This window comes from Gavialis gangeticus, unplaced genomic scaffold (assembly GCF_001723915.1).
Source record: "Gavialis gangeticus isolate Ggan-Ray unplaced genomic scaffold, GavGan_comp1, whole genome shotgun sequence".
NCBI classification, from domain to species: domain Eukaryota; kingdom Metazoa; phylum Chordata; order Crocodylia; family Gavialidae; genus Gavialis; species Gavialis gangeticus.
In genome coordinates this window covers 14561764-14584987 of record NW_017729006.1, presented here as the reverse complement: position 1 = coordinate 14584987, position 23224 = coordinate 14561764, and the positions used below count along the sequence as shown (strand labels likewise).

The 23224-nt window shown below is 42.2% G+C and overlaps 1 protein-coding gene across 1 annotated transcript in view; it reads left to right on the top strand.

Annotated features, from left to right (window-relative positions):
* CPNE4 (copine 4) overlaps positions 1–23224 on the top strand; it is a 367095-nt gene that overhangs the window by 278379 nt on the left and 65492 nt on the right. Inside the window, exons 8-10 of the mRNA XM_019508845.1 lie at positions 10657–10743; positions 14114–14173; positions 22664–22797. Of these exons, the coding sequence (XP_019364390.1) occupies positions 10657–10743; positions 14114–14173; positions 22664–22797 (281 nt within the window). The remainder of the gene's footprint in view (positions 1–10656; positions 10744–14113; positions 14174–22663; positions 22798–23224) is intronic.

The window sequence follows — 23224 nt, the reverse complement described above, 5'->3', positions numbered from 1 at the left end:
TTTTTTTTTTTTTTTTTTTTAGGCATGTTTTTTTTGACCCCCGGATATCCCAGGCTCAAAAAATTCACCAGTGCTGCTCCCTTGTGACATGGAGAACAGCTGAACATGTAGCATGTGGCACCACAGATGTGTCTGCAGCACCACATACTGCACAGCTACAGTCATCTGGCAACAGAGCTCATCTAGTCCAACCCCCTGTCTGATGCAGGATCATCCCTATATAAATCATAATCTAAACTCTGCATAAGACTACCATCAACCCTGACACAGTACAGACCTAGCACCCTAACCTGCCATAGGTAAAGCAGCCAATGTCTTGCTTCTGTGAAATATTGTCAATATACACTGAAGAGATCTGAGTAGAGGGCCCCCGCTCCCTACAGAGTAAGTCAAAAACCCCCACAGCCCATACTAATCTGACCATAGGGTAAAATTCTTTCCTGACCCTAAATATGGGGATTGGTCTGACCCTGAGTGGGGGAGCAAGACTCTCAAGCCAGGGAACTCTGGCTTTGGTCCCAGCAGGAGCATTAGCACACCCCAGTCAAAGTCCTCAGCCTTGGCTATAGCCAATACCCAGTGCCTCTAAAGAAGGCTTAAAAACACACTGACACATGTAATAGAAAGGTGGGGGTAGGGGGAGAGGGAAGGAGGCAACCAGTAAATCCCGTAAGTACAGGAAATACTCATGGTAGAAAAGAGCTACACCTAGATCATGCCCAGTGAGTGGCTGTCCAACTCTCCTTGAACATGACCAGTGATGGAGAGTCTACAATTTCCCTTGTCAGTCTGTTCTGCTGCCTTGCTTTTCTAACCATTAAGAAGTTTTTTATGGATATCCAATCTAATCTTTGCTGCAACTTCAAGCCATTGGTCTGCATCCTCCTCTCTGCAGCAAGAGAGCACATTTCTAATAGAACAACCACTCCATCTCTGACTTCATCATCATCATGCTCAAGGGAAATCTACCTAATACCTTTAAAAAGCTAACTTGGGAACAAAAATTCATAAACTGGCTGGCACTAAGAACCGATATTGGATTTATGGCCTATTATAATTTATCCAACTCCTGAATACTTCCCACACAAGGAAGATGAGACTGAACCCTATTTCACCTTTAGATAGGTCTTGATCTCTCAGTACTCAGCTTCTTTTCTTTTACTAACTGTGTCTGCTACACCTAGGAACTTCTCTAAGCCCCTCCTTTAGGCTGTGCTTCACTTGCTGTGCCTAGCTTCCTCAGAGACCCGAGGAAGAATGTCTTACATTCAAAAGCTTGTTTAACTTTATCCCATCTACATTGTTGGTCCAATAAAAGATATGACCCTAAAAATTTTTGCCCCTCATGTAATTTTTGGACCATTATGGCTACAACATCTTTCTTACACTACCAATTATCTTAAGTTCATTGTCACACCCAGCAAGGAATGGGGAGTTGTATTGCCACAGACATGGCATTAGGACAACCATTTCCCAATACTTATTGTATTCTATGATGTTTCATGTGCTGCTTTCACCACCATAGTATTTGAGCACCTTCCACTAGTGAATTAAGTGACATGATTAACATGTATGATGTGTTGTTTAGAACCTCATTCTCTTGCCAAGTAGAGAGCATAAACAATAGAGTACTGATTTTACAGTGGCATAACAAGCAAGGTTGTGCACTGGGCAAGCCCTATGGAAGAGTGGGAGGAGGGCTGTATGAGAGGGTGGCTCAGGAATCTTACCCCATCCCCAGCTGCTGCTGTTACTGCCGCTGCTGCCACTGCTGCATGCTCTGGCTGCTCTGGTTCTTGCCCTTAAAGCAGCAGCAGCAGCTGGGGATGGGGTAAGATTCCTGAGCCACCCTCTCCCAGATCCCTGCACAAGCTGGGGCAGCAAGAGCAATGCTGTGAGCCTGCTCTGGCTGCTAGCATGCAGACTCTGTGGGGTGGGGGATGATTTTGGAGTCCCTCCTAAGTTGGCATCCAGGGCCTCTCTCACTCACCCCTGGTTATATTATCGTATTTAGTAGAGTTTGGGGGAGTTATTTTGGGGTGCTGCTTGCTTTCTGTTTTGAAATTACATGTTGCTTTGAAGGTGGGGTCAAAGAGATGCACCTTGCACTTGGAGCACATGATGGTGAGATTCATGATAGTCCTTGTTTCCCAAGGGTGTTTGTTACACAGTCTCAGTCTGGTCTGAAGAAAACTCTGTTTTCTACATAGTTTTGCTCTGTTGCAAAGAGTTCCACTGAGCCAGAGGAGTGGAGCTATGTTTTTCAGCTCGGCACTTTAGGTATTGTTTAGATATCTTGGACTTAGGCAGTGGGAAACCTTGAATTCCAGCTTGATTCAGGATCCTATGGGAAGTTAGCACAGATGGCTATATACAGGTTTGAAGTCCTCTCAATGGCTTGTATTGATGAGTAGAGATAACATAGATTTTAGTACCAGTTGGAATTTCCAAAGTGCTGTAGGCTTCACACCCAGGTATGTTCCATTACTGTAGCTCAGCTGAAAGGTAGTGAAAGTGTTTGTAACGGAGGCTAATCCATTACCCACCAGGATAAGACAGTCCCCTAGCCAACTTTCTGTACAAGTGCTTCAGCCACTTGCCTTCAACCCAAGGAGGCTGCATTGGGGCTGCATCACCACCACTTGCAACCACTTCTGTCTTGTTGAGGTTCAGCTGACTCTGCTTCAGCCATAACCTTGGTTGCAATGTGGTTTCGTGTCACTTCTTATTGGGTGTGAATCTCTAGAAAGTTTTCAGACCATTTTAACACATTCCTCCAGGGACCTTCACCTTTCTTCAGTGTCCAATATGAAACAGTATGTCCAATAGCACAAAATGCTGTAGAGAGAGTCTAGGTGGATGAGAACGGATGTCTGTCCTCCCTCCATTGCCAAGAGTACATCAAGCATGAAACACTAGGGCAGTTTCAGTCCCCAGCCTGACGTGAACACGGATAGGATAGGATAGGATATGTGCTTCTTTTAGACAAGCTTGTATTTGGCTTTCTCTAACTGGCAGTACACAGGCTGCAGGAAGCCCCTGAAGGGTTAGCATACAACCTGGACAGGAAAAATTAAGAAACATTTTTCCTGCCATGCTGGCTGGGCTCTTTGGGCTCCCACTCCCTCCTCCAGCTTCTACTTCCTGCCCCCACTCCTGGGGGAATGGTGACGTAGTGAGAGGGGGATGGAGTGTCCATGCTACACAGTGTTGTGGGAAGAGACTGTACTGCCTGTGCTATGCATGTGCAGCAAAAGAGGGAGCCAGGCTGTCTACACTGCAGGGGGGTGTGACACATGGCTGGAAGGGAGGGCTGTCAGTATGACAGGGGGAACCAAGGGGGGCTGTCTGCCCCCTGGCACATGTAGCATGCAGCCCAAGTGGCTTGCAACCACTGGGTCTCTGGCTCATGTGGCCCCTGACTGCCCAGACCCTGCCCCAACCCTGCTCAAAATGAGGGACTTGTGACTGGGTGGTAGCTGGCTGGAACTGATGTATCAGTGGTTCTTTTTTTTAATACTGGTCAGACTTCCATGTGTTTGCAGAAGGGAAGGTTCATTCTCTGAATGAGACATTAAGCTTTTTTGGTCAGAGGTCACCAATTGTTCACGATGCTCTTTTCCAAGACAGAATGGTTATAGGTTGAGACGTATCTCATTCCGCTACTTTGCACTTCCTTGAGTCCTGTCATTCCAAAACTTCACAATTTAGACATAGCCTTCCTTTCTTTAAGCACATGCTAAGTCTATTACTATTCAGAATAACATTGATTTGACTATCTAAGTGTATGCTTAAGTTCTGTTCTCAATAGAGGTGAACTGTCTGTTGGTGGGATACCCTCCTTAATCTGGCCTCATAGTGTGCAGTTTTTATGTAGCATTTACTAAGGCATTAATCAATCTGACAACTTTTACAGCAGAAAGAAGGGAAGGGTAAAGATTAATTGGTCAAGCTGTTGACATTTGAATGGAGAAATCCTCTTCTAAGTAAAAACAAAACAAATCATACAACTTTGAAAGTAAAGGCAATAGAACCAGATGGATTTTTTTGAGGGGAACACAGAAATATGACTCATCTGGACTCTAAAGCAGCTGGAGAAGTTATAGAATAGAATAGAAAGAATTGTCTCTGTATTATGGAAAAAAAACAAAGTGTGGGGGGGGGCAGGCAAGGGGAGAGAGTGTCTCCAGTGTCATTTCCAGATCAGGAAACTAGTCTACTATGGGAATGTTATTATCTTACTTGTGAGTCTATTTCATCAGACAAAAACAATATGGGAGATATGGCAGGAAGCCTCAGTGGTAGGTGTCTGGGTCCTTCCTCTATCTGACCTCTTGAATATTGTTCTGAGCCCCCCCACCCCCAGACCTTCAGGTGAGAAGGGTATGTGTAAAATGGTAAAGCAGTTATTAACTTTGGTGACATGCCTGGCTTTAGTGGACACCTTGAGTTCTTTTTTCAGCTTCAGAGGATCAAATCCATGAGAGCTATTGCACCTTGATTAAGTAACCTGATCCCAGTCAGCATGGGCGCCTGTACACATGACTGGGGTTTAGTCCTTAGGGTGACATTCTATGCCCCCTAAATTGAAATGGTGGGTTTTAATTGAAACAGTGGGGATTTATTTTTCCATCACTGCCATGGCAAGGGGTCCAATCCTCTTATTTTTTTGGTGAGAGGCCCGTTCCATTTTTTTTCTCAGCCCTAGTGGAACCTGTCCACAGTCATGGGGGTGAGCTGCTGGTGGGCTGAGTGGCCCCTGTGGTGGTGGCACCCCCTGGGGCTGCCCAGGCAGGCTGCTAGCGGGCCAGGTGCTGCCCCAGCTTGGAGGCAGCACCAGACCCAATCCAACTCTTCTTCTTCCCAGAAGCCTGCTGAAGGCAGAAGTGGCAAGGGGCCCAGTCCTTTTTTTCTGTGGTGCGTGCCCGACTCTTCCGTGGCTGGGGGGTGAGCTGACTAATAGCTGCAACGTATCGTTGCAAACTAAACTACGTCAGGATATGATTTAGTTTGAATTATATAGACTCTCTTAAAATCCCCCAAACTCTTGCACATGTAGAGTGCGACATCATTAAACCACACAAAGAGACATTTTTGTGACATGTACATGGTAATGGCGTCACGTCTACAAGCGCCCCACACCTCCAAAACCTTTAGAATCCTGGTCAGAAAAACAGAAGATGTGCTAATTTTCATGAATCCCCTAGCTGCAAATCTCCTGTGGAGCCTCTGGCAGAGACAAAAACAGCTAGTCTGCCCTGGCAGACACTTCCAGGAGATGGCAGTGATGCAAACTTGACCTGCCCTACAGGTGTTGTGGGGGAATGAGGGCTGCCTTGTGAATGAACTATCCCTTTCAGATATAGAGAGATGAAATTTGCCGTGAAAGGGAAGTGCTCCTTCTGAATCAGCAGGAAGAAAACACACAGGGTTATTTTTTGTTCTTTGTCATTATTTCTTCTGCCTCAGAATACATGGGGCCCTTTCAGTCATGTATCTTATCTGATGCACTGGCTAATGCAGTGCCATTAATTGGGAATCTTCTGTTCAAAGTTCAGGTCTTTAAATGTTAGGCCAACGGGAGCCAAGCGTCATCGTTAATACCTTTCTTTACATGTGCATTGGATCCAGTAGGACACACAATCTTTAACTCCTGTTCTAGGAGATGAGAGGAAAGAGGGACGCTTGATGAGTTAAAACCTATGGTTTTAGGGATTAGTGTCTTTTGTTGGAAACTGTCCCCCATGTTACAGTGAAGGAAGAATTAGAATCTTACAAGCATCAACGTTGTTTCACCAGTTATCACTACAAAAAAACCAAAAACTGATCCAGATTTTTCTCCAAAAGTTTCTTTCAACCTGATTTAAATTTGTTGTTAAAGAAATCCCAAATGAATCTAAATTTGAATTCACTGTACATATGACTCAACACCTTTACTAAGTTAGCAGGCAGTGATGGAGTCATATTGCTTCCTATTTCAAACTCACTTTGTTGTTTGACAAAAGAGCTCACCTAGCCCAGAGCCACCAGACATCCAAGATAAATCTTAACTTCTTGGTGCTCTGCTAGGAAGATTGATCTAAATTTCATAGTGCTTAACAGTAACGTCAGACTTACAGAGTCTGTATTACATTCCTTTCTGCTGAAAAGTTAATTTAAAAAAGGAAAATGAATCATTAAAGCAAAGTGACAGATCTCAAGTCAAAGTCAGAATTTAGGACTTTGAATTGAGTAGGCTAAAATTTAAAATTGGTTTTCCATTGTAAGCAAGATAGCTGAAACTCAGTGGTCTTCATAATTTATATGCCAAGACTTAGACGGCAAGAGGATTCTCTTCCCTTTAGAAGAGTTGATGACTAGGCAGGAGTTGTACAGGGAATTTTAGGAAATGGTTCTTGTCATATCTTCAGCTCCTGCTGTAGAAGAGCAGAGCTCTGGAACCAGATCTTGATAGGTAAGTAAGAAAAGAGATGAGCTTGTTTCAAAATATTTAAGACTTTTTTTTGATTGAGCAGGAACTGAGAGCATAGAATCAGTGTTTAAAAAAAGCTTTGCAGTATACCATAGTACATACAATAGTATAAATGCAGTAGTATAAATGCATCAGCTAATGGGTTAGCTAATGCAGAACTGTTCTTTCCTTCAGTTTGTTCAGTTGCCATTGATTTCCTAATTTTTCTGTTTCTTCAGCTTGTGACACCACTTACTCGGGTTTTAGTTAAGCATACATAGAATACCAGTGCTTAGGCATTAGATAGAGCTTGTCACATAGGGCTCCTATACACATGCAGGGAGGCTGCTCGACACATTGTAATTCCAGCACATCAGAGAAGAATTGATTAATAGAGTCTGCTGGAGCGTGGTAATTACTGTGCTCCGGCAGACTCTAGCGTCCGCACACTGGAAAATGGCAGTGGGGCACTTTAAACTAAAGCTTGGTCAATGAGCTTCAATTCAAGGCGCTCTGCCACCTTTTTTCAGCGTGAGGACACTGATACACGTGACAGTCCAGGTGCTTTTAATTAACGTGGCTCTCAGAGTTGTGCTGATTAAAGTGCCTACACCCCCATCCTCCTGGACCATGTCTATAAATACCCATAGATCTCAAGTGCTTTACAAAGGCAGGTAGACATTGCAATCAACAACTTAGAGCTAGCACAGAAAAGGCAAACAACTTGACCAAGGGCCAACATCCTATTCTATTCTATATAGTTTGTAGACCATATATCTGACCAGAATATATGAACGTCATCCAGGAGGGGACGGGAGAAAAAGAGGTAGAGATGTTTGTCAGTGCCTGTTCAGTGTAATTACTGTCAGAGCTGGGAACAGTTCTCCTGACTGCTAGGTTTTGCTCTGTCCACTAGATCACCTTGTCTCTATTGTAATGTGTAAACTAAGAAATGTCCTTTTATAAATGCTTCTAGTACATTTATGGGATAACTGTACATCAAACTATCTTCCCTAGTCTCGATGTATCCACCCTTGAGTAATTAGTACTTGTACATTATAGTCAGATCATGAATAGGTGTTCATGGCTCTGTCATACTATGATCTGAAGGGCTGTCCTTTATGCGGGAGTGGTATTTCCTTGAGCTTTCACTATCCTCTGAGCACAGAAAAATAGTTGCTGGAGGATTTCCCAGGAACATGTGGTCCTGTGTCTACCTGTTTCCTCAGCTGGAAAATTCATTTCACAAGACGAATAATTGAGCTATGGGGCAGACTGTGGAGCAGGCAGCTGTGCTTTATACAGTTTACAAATAGTTTTCCTTTTTTTCTTTTTCCATTTTCAGCTACGTCATTTGTTTCCCAGAACACAGGGATTGGGATTTCTGTGCAGGCAGCCCACTTACTCCACGGCAGGGAGAAATTCACACATTGTTCTGAAGCAATACGCTTTCTACCCCTCTTGACATTTGGAAAGAAACTCTGATTTTGAAATGCTGTCTATTGAAAGTAGTTGTGCCACAACTTGGTCTAAGGACCATTGAAGTCAGTGGGACTACTCATATGCCTAAAACGTATCTCATGCTTAAATATCTTGCTCAGTCAGGCCTCAAATGAAGGGTGTCCCCCCAAATATATAAAATACAGTAACAAAATTAAGTCAGTATCATAAATTTTAAAATGATTAAATAGTTATTTACATGATAGGCCACACTGGCCCTTTTTGGAGATTTAAACATTTTTTCCTAGCATTGTATCAGAGCTTACACATTTTCTTAAGAGTTTTCCCCCATTGTTAATAAACAACCTCTGAAATAACACTAAAGATAGAATTCACAAATCATAGGCCTTAAGTGCATATATGTAGCAGAGCATTTTCAATTGGATGCTATAAATGCAAACGAATACTTATGTATACAGATGTGGGTTTAAAGTAATGCAGCTCCACAAAATGGGTTTTTTTGTAAATCAGTGTTTCTGTGAAAAAAAAAACTTAGTCAAAAAATTCTGATTAACTCTACTTTTAAATATTAACTTTTTCGATGCTTTTTTTTTTCGTTTTGTCAAAGCCAAAACATTTTATAGAGACACATGGACTATGTTTCAACTTTAGTTGTTTTTTCTGATTTAGGACAGGCTTTAGGACCAAATTTTCAAACTTGGAACTCATAATTAGAGCAGTAGTTATTTAACTCCGTTGCTTTACATGCCTCTTCCTGACTTTTTTAACTGCTTACTTTTGTATAGCACATATGGCCTGTAATATTGCTATCACAAAGGTCTTACAATAAAGCAAGTTAAGGCAAGCACTTAGTTTTCCAATTAGAAGTTCTGAGTTTACTTTTGTTTGAAATAGCCCCCAGTGTAAATATGTAGACAGAGAGTCCTTTATTTAATATAGGGTATCAGTTTGCTTCCCTTGGTCTCTAAACTTGGCACTTGTAAAATCTCCATTTGTGTCCACACATCTTGATAGGTAGATATGTGTCTGAGGACTTTGTGTATATTCTCTGGAATGTTTCTATTTGGGCTTCAGTTAGTTTAAAATCATTTCCTGTATGGTTACTCTGTAGCCCTTTATGTCCTTGGATGCTTTCATGGGACTTCATACAATCATAGAATTATAGAAAATGAGAGTTGAAAGGGACCTTAGGAGGTCGTCTAGTCCAACCCATGGCTCAAATCAAGACCATCCCCAACTAGATCAGTTCAGCCAAAGCTTTATCTAGCCCGGTCTTCAAAACCTCCAAGGATGGAGATTGCACCACTCTCTGGGTAACCTGCTCCAGTGGTTTACTACTCTCCTAATGAGAGAGATTTCCCTAATATCTAAGCTAAACTTCCCTTGCTGCAACTTGAAGACCATTGCAATTTATTTGGTCTCTTTCCAATTTGTCTACACCTTTTCTGTAGTGGGGGACCCAAAGCTGGACACACTACTCCAGGGCTAAGGACAGACATTACGCAATAAACCAGTTTAAGTGAGCAGAAACTGGCTAAACCTGTAACAGATGTTCCGTGCACATAAACCATTTTGTAAATGGCTGAAACCAGTTTGTGATAAACCTGGTTGAATGTAGTATCAGACTTAACTGATCTGTGTCAAACCAGTTTATGCAATGTCTGTCCCAGACCCCTTGCTGGTTTAAGTTAAACCGGATACCCCCAGTGTCCTGGAATACTTTCCCGGCTGGGTGGGGCTGTGTGCTCCACAGCAGAGCTGCCCCCTGCCCCCTTCTCCCTGGCTGCAGCTCTGTCAGAAACTTGCAGGGTGCTCCCCTCCTTCTTCCCCGCCCCACTCCCTGCTAAGCAGGAATTCCCCCTCCCATCTGCCTTGCTGAGAGGTATCTGTGTATTAGCTAGCAGGCCACATGCTGGCTACAGTCCGTACTGTGACAAAGGCAGAATGAACAGGTAGCTAGTAATGTCCCTCTGTTGTTTTCTAAACGGGGTGGTAAACACTGAGTTAGGGGCGATAAACAGTGTTATCAATTCCCTGCTGGGCTAATCAGAGCATCCTGCTGAGGCTGGCCATGCCCTCCCTCAGCTCAGTACTGTGGAAGGGAAGGCAGGGCTGCTCTAGTGCCCCCAGCCTCTAGCCTGAGCTACTGCAGGCATGTGCCTGCATTTCTGAAATGAAAAGGGATGTCTATCCACCTCCAAATTGGTTCAAGCTTTGCAGGTTAAACTAACCTGCAAAGGTTGAATCATTTCAGGCTCAGGCTTTTTGAATGTCTGTCCCTAGCTGAGATGTGGCTTCACCAGTGCTGAATAGAGAAGAATAATCACTTTTCTCAATTTCCTGGCAACGTTCCTGATAATAAAACACGGTATGCTGTTAGCCTTTTTCACAACAAGGGCACATTGTTAGCTCATGTTCAGCTTACTGTCCACTGTAGCCCCCAGGTCCTTTTCTGCAGAACTGCTACTTAACCAGTCTGTCCCCAGCCTGTACTGGTACATGGAATTATTCCATCCTAAGTACAGGATTTTGCACTTCTCCTTATTGAACCTCATGAGATTTCTTTTAGTTCAGTTCTCCAATTTGTCAAGGTGTCTGTGAATCCTAGCCCTGCCCTCCACTATATCTTCTGCTACCCCCAGCTTGGGACTTGAGTCAACTGTGGATAGCATATTGTGTAATCATAATTAATTATACATTTTGTACATGAATTTTGTTTCATGAAGTGTCTGCTATTTTCACAGGTACAGTGGGAGTGCATAAATCCCAAGTATAAAGCAAAGAAGAAGAATTACAAGAATTCAGGCATTGTCATTCTTAACCAATGCAAGGTACTTATATTTGAAAGAATAATCTTTGTCTGTTCTTATTCCCAGTTTTTAATAATGTATATTTAAAGAGTTATTGGAAATGGAGATGACAAAAAAATAGAAAGAAGTCAAACTGTGATACTAAAAATGATAACACTGAAAGGACAAAGGAAAACTGTTTTGGTTCTAACAAGTCTCTTTTTTAGGCATCGTCATATTATAAAAATAGAGCAAAACCTGTCATAATAAGCTACCACTAAAGGAACCAGCAACAAATGAGTTGCCTAAGGGATGTCATCATTAGGTAAAAATGGATCAAGGCTTTGTCAGGTATGCTTTAAAGTAGGTGCTTCAAGTGCACTTCTGCTTGTGGCATCTTCTTGCTCAACAGAAATGATCTTAGTATGTAGTCAGAGTCAAATTCCCCTACTAGAGTAACAGAAATAAATTGCACTGCTTTTCATTCCTGTTAGCACTATGAAGTCACCACAGCTGGAGGAAGTTGTCTGAATTCATCTCCTTGCACATCATCAGCACAATTGCTTACAAATTTCAGGTCTCCCTGAGGAAGTACACAGAAGCCCACAGTAATGCACAGAAGTTACAGAGGATTTCATCTGAATATATAGCATTAACCAGGTGTAACTAGCATATGAATGTAATATTTATTACTAGTGATGATGAAGGAGAAATAAATAGCCCAACTTGACTCTAGGGCCAGGTACAGACGGTCAAAAAGCCTGAGGCTAAATTGATTAAGCCTTTGCAGGTTAGTCTAAGCTGCACAGGTTAAATTGAAACAGAAATGAACAGACATTTACTTTTGATTCAGAAAATGCAGCCACATGTCTGCAGTGGCTCAAGCCACAAGCCAGGGGCCACTACAGTATGGCTCTCTGGCTTTGTGTTTACTTCCTTCTCCTACTGCCCTCAAGGTCGCTGGGATTTGCAGTCCAGAATCACAGTAGCAGGACTCTACAGGGTTGCTCATCACTTCCTCTTCCTGCTTCCAGGTGCATCTGGGATTTCTAGTCCACGGTTGCAGCCAGCAGTAAGTTTGAGCAGGGGATGGGGTGTTTAACCCCAAACCCCAGCTGGGGTATGCCTGAGGGTGAAGGCGGAAAGGCGTTCACACCCCCCCACCCCCTGCAGACTGGGCTGCATCCCCAGCCGGGCTTGCCCTCCAGCCCCCTTGTCAGCCAGCCCTTACTGCTCCAGCTAGGGAGCAGAGGGAAAAGGCCAGCCCTGTTCTTTGGAGCAGACAGCACAGCCCAGCCCAGAGCTGGAAAATGCTGGGATGCTGAGGGACTGTGACTTAACTTGAACCAGGAAGGGGTCTGGGGCAGAAGTTTCATAAACCGGTTTGACCCAAATCAGTTCAGTCTGATACTACATTCAACCAGGTTTATCTTAAACCAGTTTCAACCATTTTGAAACTAGCTTATGTGTACTGAACTTCTGTTCTTTTACAGGTTTAGACCAGTTTCTGATCATTTAAGCTGATTTATGTGTAACTTCTGTCTCTAGCCTAGAAGACCAGGCTGTTTCTGCTGCTGGAAGCTGTAAAACTGTATCTGTACCTGTAAATAAAGCACAGGAGATATGTAAATCATAACAGAAAATAAACATGGAATTTTCTAATGCCTTATTTACAGATTCACTTTATAGAGTAGTGCTGCCAATTGTGGCTTTATAAATAATATGTATTTGACTTTTGACCTTAAAGGAAGGGTCCAGTTACTTTGAGGGAAATGATGAAATAAAAAAATAGAGTTTAGATCCATAGAGGAATAAAATTCAAAATCTCCCATGGAATGGGAATTCCCAGCTTTCATTTTGAAAAAAGATCAAAGTGCCATTTGTTTTGACTTTTCCAAGCAAAATTGCTTAGCATCTCCAAGCAGTGAGGACACTGAGCAGCCCTGGTTCCATGTTCCTTCACAAACAGGTCAGACTCTGCCAATCTGTCTTCTGGTCAGGACACCCAGGCTAGTTACAAACATTCAAAAAGCCTAAGGTAGAATCTATCTAAGCGATGTGATTTTCTGTAAGCAGTGTAGTTTAGATCAGTAGTGAACAGGACACATTCACCCATTGTGATGGGGGGCAAATCTTAGACCAGGTACTGCCATTTTTAAACCAGTCTATGTGTACTGAACTTCTGTTCTAGTACAGATGGGTTTTCACTTACACCAGTAAAGATGTACTGTCTGTATCCAGCTCCAAAGCTTCCCAGGCCACTAAGTTCCCTTCTCCCCATCATGGAAACTGGAAACTTTTAAAACCCTGGCAGAAGATGGCTTCTTCCAAGTTCCTAAATCCTGTTAGGCAGGAATCTGGGAAGAAGCACAATGAGCAAGAAAGCAGTCTGCAAAGCCTGACTGATTTTTATTGGAAGATTTCACAACATCAGCATGTTTCTACGTAATATATCAACAGGCATTTTCCAATGGAAAAAGTTCCATCAGAAAATTTCCAGCTGTGCTCCTGATTTTTCTCCTTTTCTCATGCCTGTCTGGGGGATAGACTGTGACAACCAGATAATACTTGGTGGGCGCATCTACACGTAACGCTATGCCGCTGTAGCAATGTGCTACATTGCCATAGCAACGTGTTCCCTCATTATAGCATGCTGCTACAGCAACATAACAGCTAAAAATAACTGTGCCATACGGGGTGTTACTGCACCGTCATTCAGGACTTCCAGAAGGACCGTAACAACAGCACCATATGGCCACGTGTAGACACACCAAGTATCCTGCGTTACTGAGGTATACTCTCAACCACAAATCTATAATGTCAATGTTTTTGTCTGGGAAGTTTGACATGTTTCATTATCAGAGGTTTCAGACTTTAGGGCATGTTTCAGTGCATTTAACAACATCTTTGTAAAATAATTTGTGACGAATTCTTTTAAAAAACAAGGGTTTTGGGGAGCTAAGGAGAAATAAAGAGACAATGGAAACTGCAGGCTCATAGAGTGGCAGGTGTTTTCTGGTAATACCAGCATGCAATAAAATATGCGGTGCAATATGCTACTCATAAGAGTCACCCAGAAAGAACATCTTTGTGTGTCCCTCCCTTATTCATCCAAGTTTCTTCCTTTGAATACACAAAAAATACCTGGTCCTTCTCCTTGAAGCAATCACAAAATTCTTCTTGACTTCTGTGAGGTGATTGATATTCTGTGTTGCCTTTGATGTGGGTACATGCTTTAAGTAGTTTTAAAATAAATTTCAATGCTTTCTCTTCCTTCCTTTCTTATATGATAGTCTATCTCCCCGTCTCAGATCTCCACCCCTCCCCAACACTTTATTTTTCTTTAAACAAGCTGTTGCAGTCTGAATTTTTGTGGTGATACAAATAAGGACCTTTGCTTTCTTTTTTCCAGATCCACAAGATGCATTCTTTCTTAGATTACATCATGGGTGGATGCCAAATACAGTTTACAGTAAGTGTCTTTCTACTGCAATGCTTTGCAACACAACAAAGTCCTTTCAGACATGAAATTCATCACCTTCAAAGGAAAAAGAAAATCTGTCATGTTGTTTTGCAAATTTCTTGATAAATTATTAAGCTCTCTTTGCAAAATACATTATGACTGGAAAGTGAACTCTATTAACACAGCAAGGTTTTCAAAAACATAATGTTTTTCTTTTATAGTGACAGGCGCACCATAACAACTGAAAACAGCATGATATATATGGTCAGATCCTTAGCTGGTGTAAATCATGGTACTTCCATCTACTTCAGATGAGCTACGCTGGCTTACAAGGGCTGTCTGTAGTTGTATGCAAGGCTCTAACCTGAGAATTTCACATGATTGTTTAGAGCCTGACTCTAGAAAGCATGTAAGGTCATGCTGAAATCAGGTTTGAACCAAATCAAATTTTGGTTTGCTGAGCCAACCAGACTCTTTAACCTGAATTTTCCTGTAGTGCCACATTGCTTCATAGGAGTGCTAGTTTTGAGTATTTTGTGCCTCCTTCTGTCTAAAAGTCTGCCCAGAAAGCCCAGTCCATCTCTCCCATGACCTAACATCATCTCCTCTCTGACTGCTGTACAGAAGGGCTGTGGAAGTTGATGTACCTGTGGAAGCTACGATTATGAGTGCACTACGAGAGTTGCACTATTGTTTCCTGTGAAATTATCTAAAAATATTGCAGGTTAGCTCAACAAACCTCACCCTGCCCCCTCTCAAATATTGTAATTTAATGGTTAGAAATTTTTTTACCAGGGATCAAACAATACGTTCTTCTTTAATCTTGTTCTTATAAATAATTTGACCATTTAAACATTTAAAAAAAAATCAGCCTGAAGCAGGGACCTAGAATGTAAGATTTCAGCACACACTGCTAGCAGTCTTATAATGGGAAGGAGTGGGCAGTCTTAAATATATAAGTGATGTTACCAACTCCTTTCATAATATATCAACAGATGCAGTTTTCTAAGTCCCTACACATCAGAAATCCATAAATACTAGCTCCTCTAAGGTTGGCCTGCTATCAAAGTAAAAAAAAAAAAATCCCTTGCTGAACTGCTGCACACCCACCTACACTCAGCCACTTCTAATTCCTCGACCTTTAGGTCCTTCCTCCTCCCACACACTTTCTCTGAGGAACTGATATAACAACAGGGCTGTACTAATTCTTATTCAGCACCACAAGTGAGAGTTGCTGGATTCCAATCAATAGGATTAATTTATATACATAACAAAGAAAGTGCCTAACAGTATTGGAATTTTCTGGGACAGCTTAAATTTTGATATTATGTCCCAGTGTCCCCAAGGACAGCCTGAAACGTTACTTTTATCCCAAGTTTGAAATACAGGTCATGAATCGGGGTCAGACAGCATGTTGTCGAGTAGAGACAGAGCAACACTGCCTGGTGCCAGATGCACACAGCTGTGCTGCTGCCAGTTTGGAGATGGCTCTAGGCTTTCTCCAAAGTAGGAGGTAATATGGCCACATTTACATGGTGCTGCTCCCAGCCTAATTTGGTCCCACCTACAGCTCTGCACTAAGGCAGCTACATTCACAGCTGGAAGTGGTACCAACAACTTCTGGTCCTGGAGGTCCGTGGAGTTCAGGGCTATGTCCCCAGAGGTTGGCTGCTTTCAAAACGTTTCTCCTCAGACGTAGCCAGAGTAAGTTGAAAGGGAGGGTCCGATTTTCTTGACTTAAAACAACATGAACAATAAACTTCTGTGACCTTTTCCTTAATTTTTCCTCACTGACACCCACTTCACCAAACCTGTGTACTCACCTTATGTAGCTTAGAGTTTTTAAGTATCCATACCAGAGGCAGTCTTTTCTTCAACAGCATTTAAAGATTAGAAGGCTGATCAAAGCAGCTCTTTTGTGCATATATGAATACCAAATAATATGGTTGTACAAAAATTTTGATAGAAACATGAGATGAGAAGAGTATTATAAATGTGAAAAGGTCTTGAGAATATCTATTACTATGTTATGGTGTTCCATTATTCATGAGTTATTGAATGTTTCTTCCGATTTTTTTTGTTCAAGTTAACATAGTCAACAGGTATTATTTGTCTCGATACCCAGTACAATCCTTGTTATAATTTTTGTTGCATCAACATTTTAACAGAGTTCAACCTAGCTTCAGCATGTTCCTGTGAAACGTTTGCGAACTGTTATTTACGTGCACAAATATTTTAATTTACTCACAAAAATAACGTGTATTCCATACACGTGTGTAAATGGGTGCTGTATATGTACATTCTGACGCTATCACTCTCAATTGCGTGGTTGGGGGGGAGTCAAAACACCAGAAATATGCCATACTGTTTCATTTTGGAATGTATACCGATAATTTATCTGTACTTAGTGCAGCCTTTTCAAATTACCCAGCAGCCTGCAGTTAAGTTGTTTACTGTTTGCATTCATTTCATAATCAACTAGTACTGCACTTGTCTAAGGCACTTTCTTGAAATACTCTATGCCTAAAACACCCATTCCCTGTAACTTAGATTTACAGTGCTAGAAATGAACACGTAGAACAGCATTTCTAGAATTCTTGAAAACTATTATGGAAAGTTACTATCAACATAGAAATGAATTCCTAAAAACTATGGCAATATTTTTCCTCTTTCCTCTTTTTCCTGAAGACACTTGCAGAGCTCACAAATTCATATCAAGTCATCCAACCCTTTTTTGTCTCAGAATTAATTATGTTTCCTTGAGTTCACGCAGTGTATAGGCTGTACACTGCAGCTGTGATCTGAAAAAGCATCTGATGGGGGAGGGAAACTTGAATGCTAAGCATAGGGTTGAAAACAAAAAGCTATAGCCTGGTGTACCTGCTAATTTAAAGCAGTAATGAGTGCTTTTGTAACCTCATGCTGTGAACTCTTGGGATACTTTGCACAGCCATTCTGGGCAGATAGTTCTTGGTTAGATCAAATACCTCAGAAAGCCAGACGTAAACTTTTTTCCCTATAAGACTATTTGTTAAGAAGCTTTCTTCTATGACGTTGATAATCAATAGTGCAGAATCCACACGGTTCCTTCCAGGAGGCTCTTATTGCAGAATGCTGTGTTCCTTGCCATATGAAAAATGTTCAGAAGAAGTTGGCAAAGTTAATAGTTTTGTAATCAGAAGACATTATCTTCACTTTAGGAGGTATAGCAGAAAGAATGTGAAGAATTCTAAGTAACAGGGCGTACAGGTAGTTTGTGTGTCAAAAGGTTATGATAATAGGAAAAACTGGTTATTTGTTGACAGATCTGATAGGAGCAAACTTGAATATAATCTTTTACTATGGAATCAGGGGCAGCGCTTGGGAGGCTTGGGGAGCCTATAGCCACCCCAAAATTCACCTTAATCCCCTGTAGCCACCCTTCCCAGCCCTCCTGTCCAAACCCCGCTTCTCCTCCCAGAGCCACCTCTGCCCACCCTGCACAGCTGAGCCCACCTTGCTCCCACCCACAGCCCGCAGAGGTGTAGTGCTCCTGGCCTGGCCAGCTAAGTATTTTTGGCCAGAAGGTGTATAGCACGGCCCCCAAATTCTCTGTCTAGCCCACCTCAGCCCTCCCACCAGGAAGAGGCTGGCACTGCCCCGAGTATGGAATACTCATATAGCACAGTGGGAAGCTATGGAAATGCAAATACTTCGGGCGTTGAAAGATATACAGGACAAAAGGACCTGCAGGGAGCAAACCAGGAAAGCCAAGACTGCAACGGAAGTCCAACTAGTTACAAAAAAGCCTTCAGTTTGGTATCCCACGATCACCTCTAGGCGAAACTGGCCAGTTGTGGCCTTGGGTCCACCACAATCCGCTGGCTGGGGAATTGGCTCCGTGGTCGGACCCAGAGGGTGGTGATTGATGGAAGTCAATGATCATGGTGCTCTGTGACCAGTGGGGTCCCCCAAGGCTCTGTCCTTGGGCCTACACTGTTCAACATGTTCATTAATGATGTGGACATTGGTATCAGAAGCGGACTGACCAAGTTTGCTGACGACACCAAACTCTGGGGGAAAGCAGCCACACCTGAGGACAGAAGGGTGATCCAGGCTGACCTTGACAGGCTCAGGAAATGGGCAGGTGAGAACCTGATGGTGTTTAACACCAAAAAATGCAAGGTTCTCCACCTTTGGAAGAAAATCCTGCAGCATCCTTATAGGCTTGGCAGTGCTACGTTGGCTAGGACTACGGGCAAAAGGGACTTGGGGGTCATGATTGACCATAAGATGAACATGAGCCTTCAGTGGGATGCTCCACCTAGTAAAGCGAGCAAAATGCTGGCTTGCATCCATAGATGCTTCTCAAACAAATCCCAGGATGTCATTCTCCTGTTGTACTTGGCCTTGGTGAGGCCACAGCTGGAGTACTGCATCCAGTTTTGGGCTCCACAATTCAAAAAGGATGTGGAGAAGCTTGAGAGAGTCCAGAGAAGAGCCACACGCATGATCAGAGGTCAGGAAAACAGACCTTACGACGAGAGGCTGAGAGCCATGGGACTCTTCAGCCTGGAAAAGCGCAGGCTCAAGAGTGATCTGGTGGCCACCGATAAGTTTATCAGGGTGCTCACCAGGATCTGGGGGGGATGTCTGTTCACCAGAGCGTCCCAAGGGATGCCAAGGTCTAACGGTCACAAACTCCTCCATGACCATTTCAGGCTAGACATAAGGAAGAACTTCTTCACTGTCCGAGCCCGCCCCCAAGGTTTGGAACAGACTGGCGCTGGAGGTGGTTCAAGCACCTACTTTGAATGCCTTCAAGAGACATTTGGATCTTTATCTTGCTGAGATCCTATGACCCCAGCTGACTTCCTGCCCCTTGGGTAGGGGCCTGGACTCGATGATCTTCCAAGGTTCCTTCCAGCCCTAATGTCTATGAAAATCTAGTGAATACACTGAAGGGAAAATTCCTGCTTTGACAGAGGATTTAGACTGGCCTGTTTTTCCTTGTACTACTTGGATACATTAGCTGAGTAACACAAATCTTTTACCTACTTGCATACACATAGCTGTGATCCTCAGCCTGAAACATTGCAAGGGTAGAGGTGCTACATGCTATTAGTTTGGAACCATTGAAAATATAATTCCACCCTTCCCTAGAAGTTCTCCACTAAAGAAGCTAAGATATAAAGGGATCAAAACCAAACATTTGCAATGCAATGCATCAAGAAAGGAGTAGCCTTGTTTCTTGCAGAAAATTGAAGGGAGCCATCTTCCTAGCATCCTTTGAGGCTCATTTTTTAAAAGCCTGACTGCTTTTAAAGACCTCACTGTATGCAGAGGAAATATATAATGCTTTTGCAAAAGAGCTGTAATTGTAGTTAGTGATGGAATTGAGAGGATGTGTTCCTTTTCTATGTACTGAGAAGATTGTACCATGGAGAAAAATGATCGGCTGCATAAAAACATCCCAATAGGAAATTAGGGTATTCGTGGTTTATACATACACAGGCACTGAGAAAATATATACTACAGAGACACTTTCCAACAAAGTAACATGTTACATTGAGGTTTTCTTCTCACCCCAAACCCTAACCACAGACTTTCTGCCTTGCTCACAGAACTCACTGCTCATTCCTATATGCTGCTATCACTTTCAGTTAAAAAGCACCACATGACTTTGGCAAACAGCCATGGCAAGACAGCAGGACTAGCTCAATTCCCTCTAGTGCATTTTACTTCAACCTCATTAAGAATCTGTTTTGAGATTATCTGTGAAAAAGGCCACTGCAAAAACTTTTTAAGAGCTGTTCCCAACTTCTCTGTTATGCAGGAAAATTTTTGTATTTTACAGGGATTAGAAACAACAATTATCGCCCTAAAATCAATGAAAAATATTTTTAATTGCATTCCAGAGTAAATGCAAGTACAGTAGTAAATAATCATATGAACCAAGATTTTCAAAAGTAAAAGCCTAAAGTTAAGTTCCTAAATTAAGTGAGACAGCTACATCAGTAGCCTGATTTTTCAAGTGCTAAGTACCCACAAAAACTGGGAGCTGTGATACTCTCAGTACTTTTGAAAGTCAGGCCACTGAATTAGCTACCTATCTACAGCTACAGAATCCTAATTATATACAGCTGCTTTTAAAAATACTGTTCCACAGGCCTTGATCCTGCAAATTCCTGTGTGTCACACAAGAAACACTGTTTTTTTAGAATACATCCAAATGTGAGCAGAAACCATTGCTGGACAAAGAGACAGATTAAGCAATAAACATTAGGGGGGTGTGAAATAGGCCACATTTGATTCAGACTCGGCCTGAATCAGGGGACAGTGATTTGATTCAGCCAAATCTGAATCTGAAGATTCAATGCTGATTCAGAGAATCAGCGATTCGGCCATAGACACAGCTTTAAATGTCTCTTCTGAATACCTTGAGGTACCAGGCGTGGCTCATGAATGCTGAAATAGTGGGGTGGATGGAGCATCCCACAGGAGTGCGGGGGGGCTGCACGCCTCCCTGGCTTAGCGATTTGCTGTGGGGGGGATCCTGGGTGCCACCCCAGACCCAGGAGGTACTAGTCGCCAAGCTGGGGGGTGAGGGGCAGAGGGAGGGTCTCTTGCATGGTCTGTGGCAGACCCAGAAGTGAACAGGAAGTTCTTCTGGTCCACTTTTGGGTCTGCCGCCAAGCACACTGGGGACCCCCCCCCATGCTCCCATGGGACACTGCACCCGCCCCAGCATCTCAGCATTCATGAGGCACCTGGTACTTTGAAGTATGTAGAAAAAACTTTTAAAGCTATGTCTATGTCTGAATCATCAAATCTCTCCGAATCGATTTGGAGGGTTCTGATTCAATTCAGAGGGATTAAAGGGTCTCCTGATTTAATTTGGATTCAGAGATTCAGCCACTGAATCAGGCTGAATCAAATCAGCGACCAAAGCTTCGCACAGCCCTAATAAGCGTACTCTCCCATACAGAGTACTGTCTCAGCTCCCCCAGTTACTAACTTGCAGGAGTTCATGATAGAAAAGCCAAGTTCTGTATGGAGAATGGTTGTAGGCATGGACAGGTGCTCATTTCTAGCACTGTGAATCTCTGAGAAATGTGTAGTGCTAGAAATCTTCCTGAGAGAGGGAGTGAACAGGTATTCCAGCCTACAACCTTCCCTCTCCTCTGCTTCCCATGTCTTTCCCAAACCATCACCCTAGTCTACTCCTGTCCCCAGGAGTAGCCCCCATCTGAGGAGGTTTTTCATGCAGGAGAGATCTTTCTTTTTGAAAGAGGAAGAATCTGGCGTGTTAAGCGAGCGACCTAGAGGGAAGCCAGGAACTTTCTCTTTATAGATTCAAATATGAAGCAATTTCTTTTGTAGCCTTGGATGAGTCATGTAAAGGTGAACTGCAAAATAACAGTGCAAACCAAATTGAGAGCTGAATATCCATGTAAGTAACAGGTTTTGGGAAGAAAAGAAATGTTACAGAAATAAGCTTTAATTATAGGATTGTTTTAAATTGCTCTTTACTTTTGTGAATTGATTTCATTCTTACTGGTTCACTTAAGAGATTCTAGAATGCAGGATCACAAATATCAGAAATGCCGTTCCAGCTCTTGCAGCCAATGATTGCAATGTCACAAGACTGATGTGTTCTGGGATATCCTTAGTGATTTCGGAAATACAAAGAGAATTCCAAAAAAAAAATAGTTTTGAAAACATTTATTAAAATTCTGTTCTGGTGAATGTCTCATACAGTGTGTGGTGAGTGCCTTTAGCACAAAAATCTGTGCTTAACTCAAGTTTTATTTTTGCCCTGAAGCTCACCTTCAAGCTTCCTGTTATCTCCAAAATAGGGAGAGTTAATTAGTTAGTGGTTATGGAATTCTTTGAAGATGAAAAGAACTCTATAAGGACTAATTACCATTGTTACTAAAATCATAGCAAGTTTTAGCAGCAACTAAAAATGAAGGAAGGAATTTGACCTTATCTGGAGCTGTAATTTATATTTTCAATAGGGATTTTGACTCTGGGACTTTTTACTAGGCACAGATGTATGGCTCTGGAAGCAGGTGAATGGGAAAAATTTAATTGAACTCCAGAGCATAAGGCTAATTAGTTAGATTTTTAATAGTACAGAATTCTCTAAATAAAATACCAAAAGTTAAATTTGGTTGAGTTGATTTTATAATGTAATTTAAAAGTAAGCTAGAAAAACGAAGTATTGCAGTTCAAGAAAAAGCAACCTGGACTTACATACATTATGTATGATATTGTATATCATCTATTATAGCTAGGTAGAAAAACATATTGTAATGCAGAATGATCATTCTGCTGATGCTGATTTCAGTTCTATATATGGTGGTGCTACTAAAGTGTTATTGTAAGCTTAGATTGATTAAGTTCAGTTTTTCTTTTAGAGCTTTTTAGACAGCACCTGCTTCTGATAAAGAAATATAATCTTGATACCTATATATGAAACAACTACCTAATGCGACTCTTCCTCCTGTTTTCCAGGTAGCTATAGATTTCACAGCATCAAATGGTGATCCCAGGAACAGCTGCTCACTGCACTATATTCACCCCTATCAACCCAATGAGTACCTGAAAGCATTGGTAGCTGTGGGGGAGATTTGCCAAGACTATGACAGGTAAATAACCATGTTTGCTAACAGCATTGTCTAAAGAAGGTGTTTTAACAGTATGATACTAATGACTACATGCTGCTGGCTAAGGTAGTTCAATATTAGCTGCAGGTATCATTGCAAGTAAAGAAAGTTTTGATCTACAAATAACTTGACACACACTTGAACAAATCAATCATTTTAAATTGACTTCTGTATAGTAATGAAGTGTCTGTTGCCAAGAAATGTCATCAGTATGCCCATGAATTCTTTCATGGCCCTTACTGAATTGCACGTTTCAAAGCCTGGCTATTTGCATTACACTTGCATTTACAAATGCAACTAAAGCATCTTTCCTGGTGTGCTTGTGTGCATAGAACTAACTCTACCTGATTCTATAACAGTTTACAAATGATTCTTTATTTGAAACTGGATTTTGTAAAGGACCTAAGTA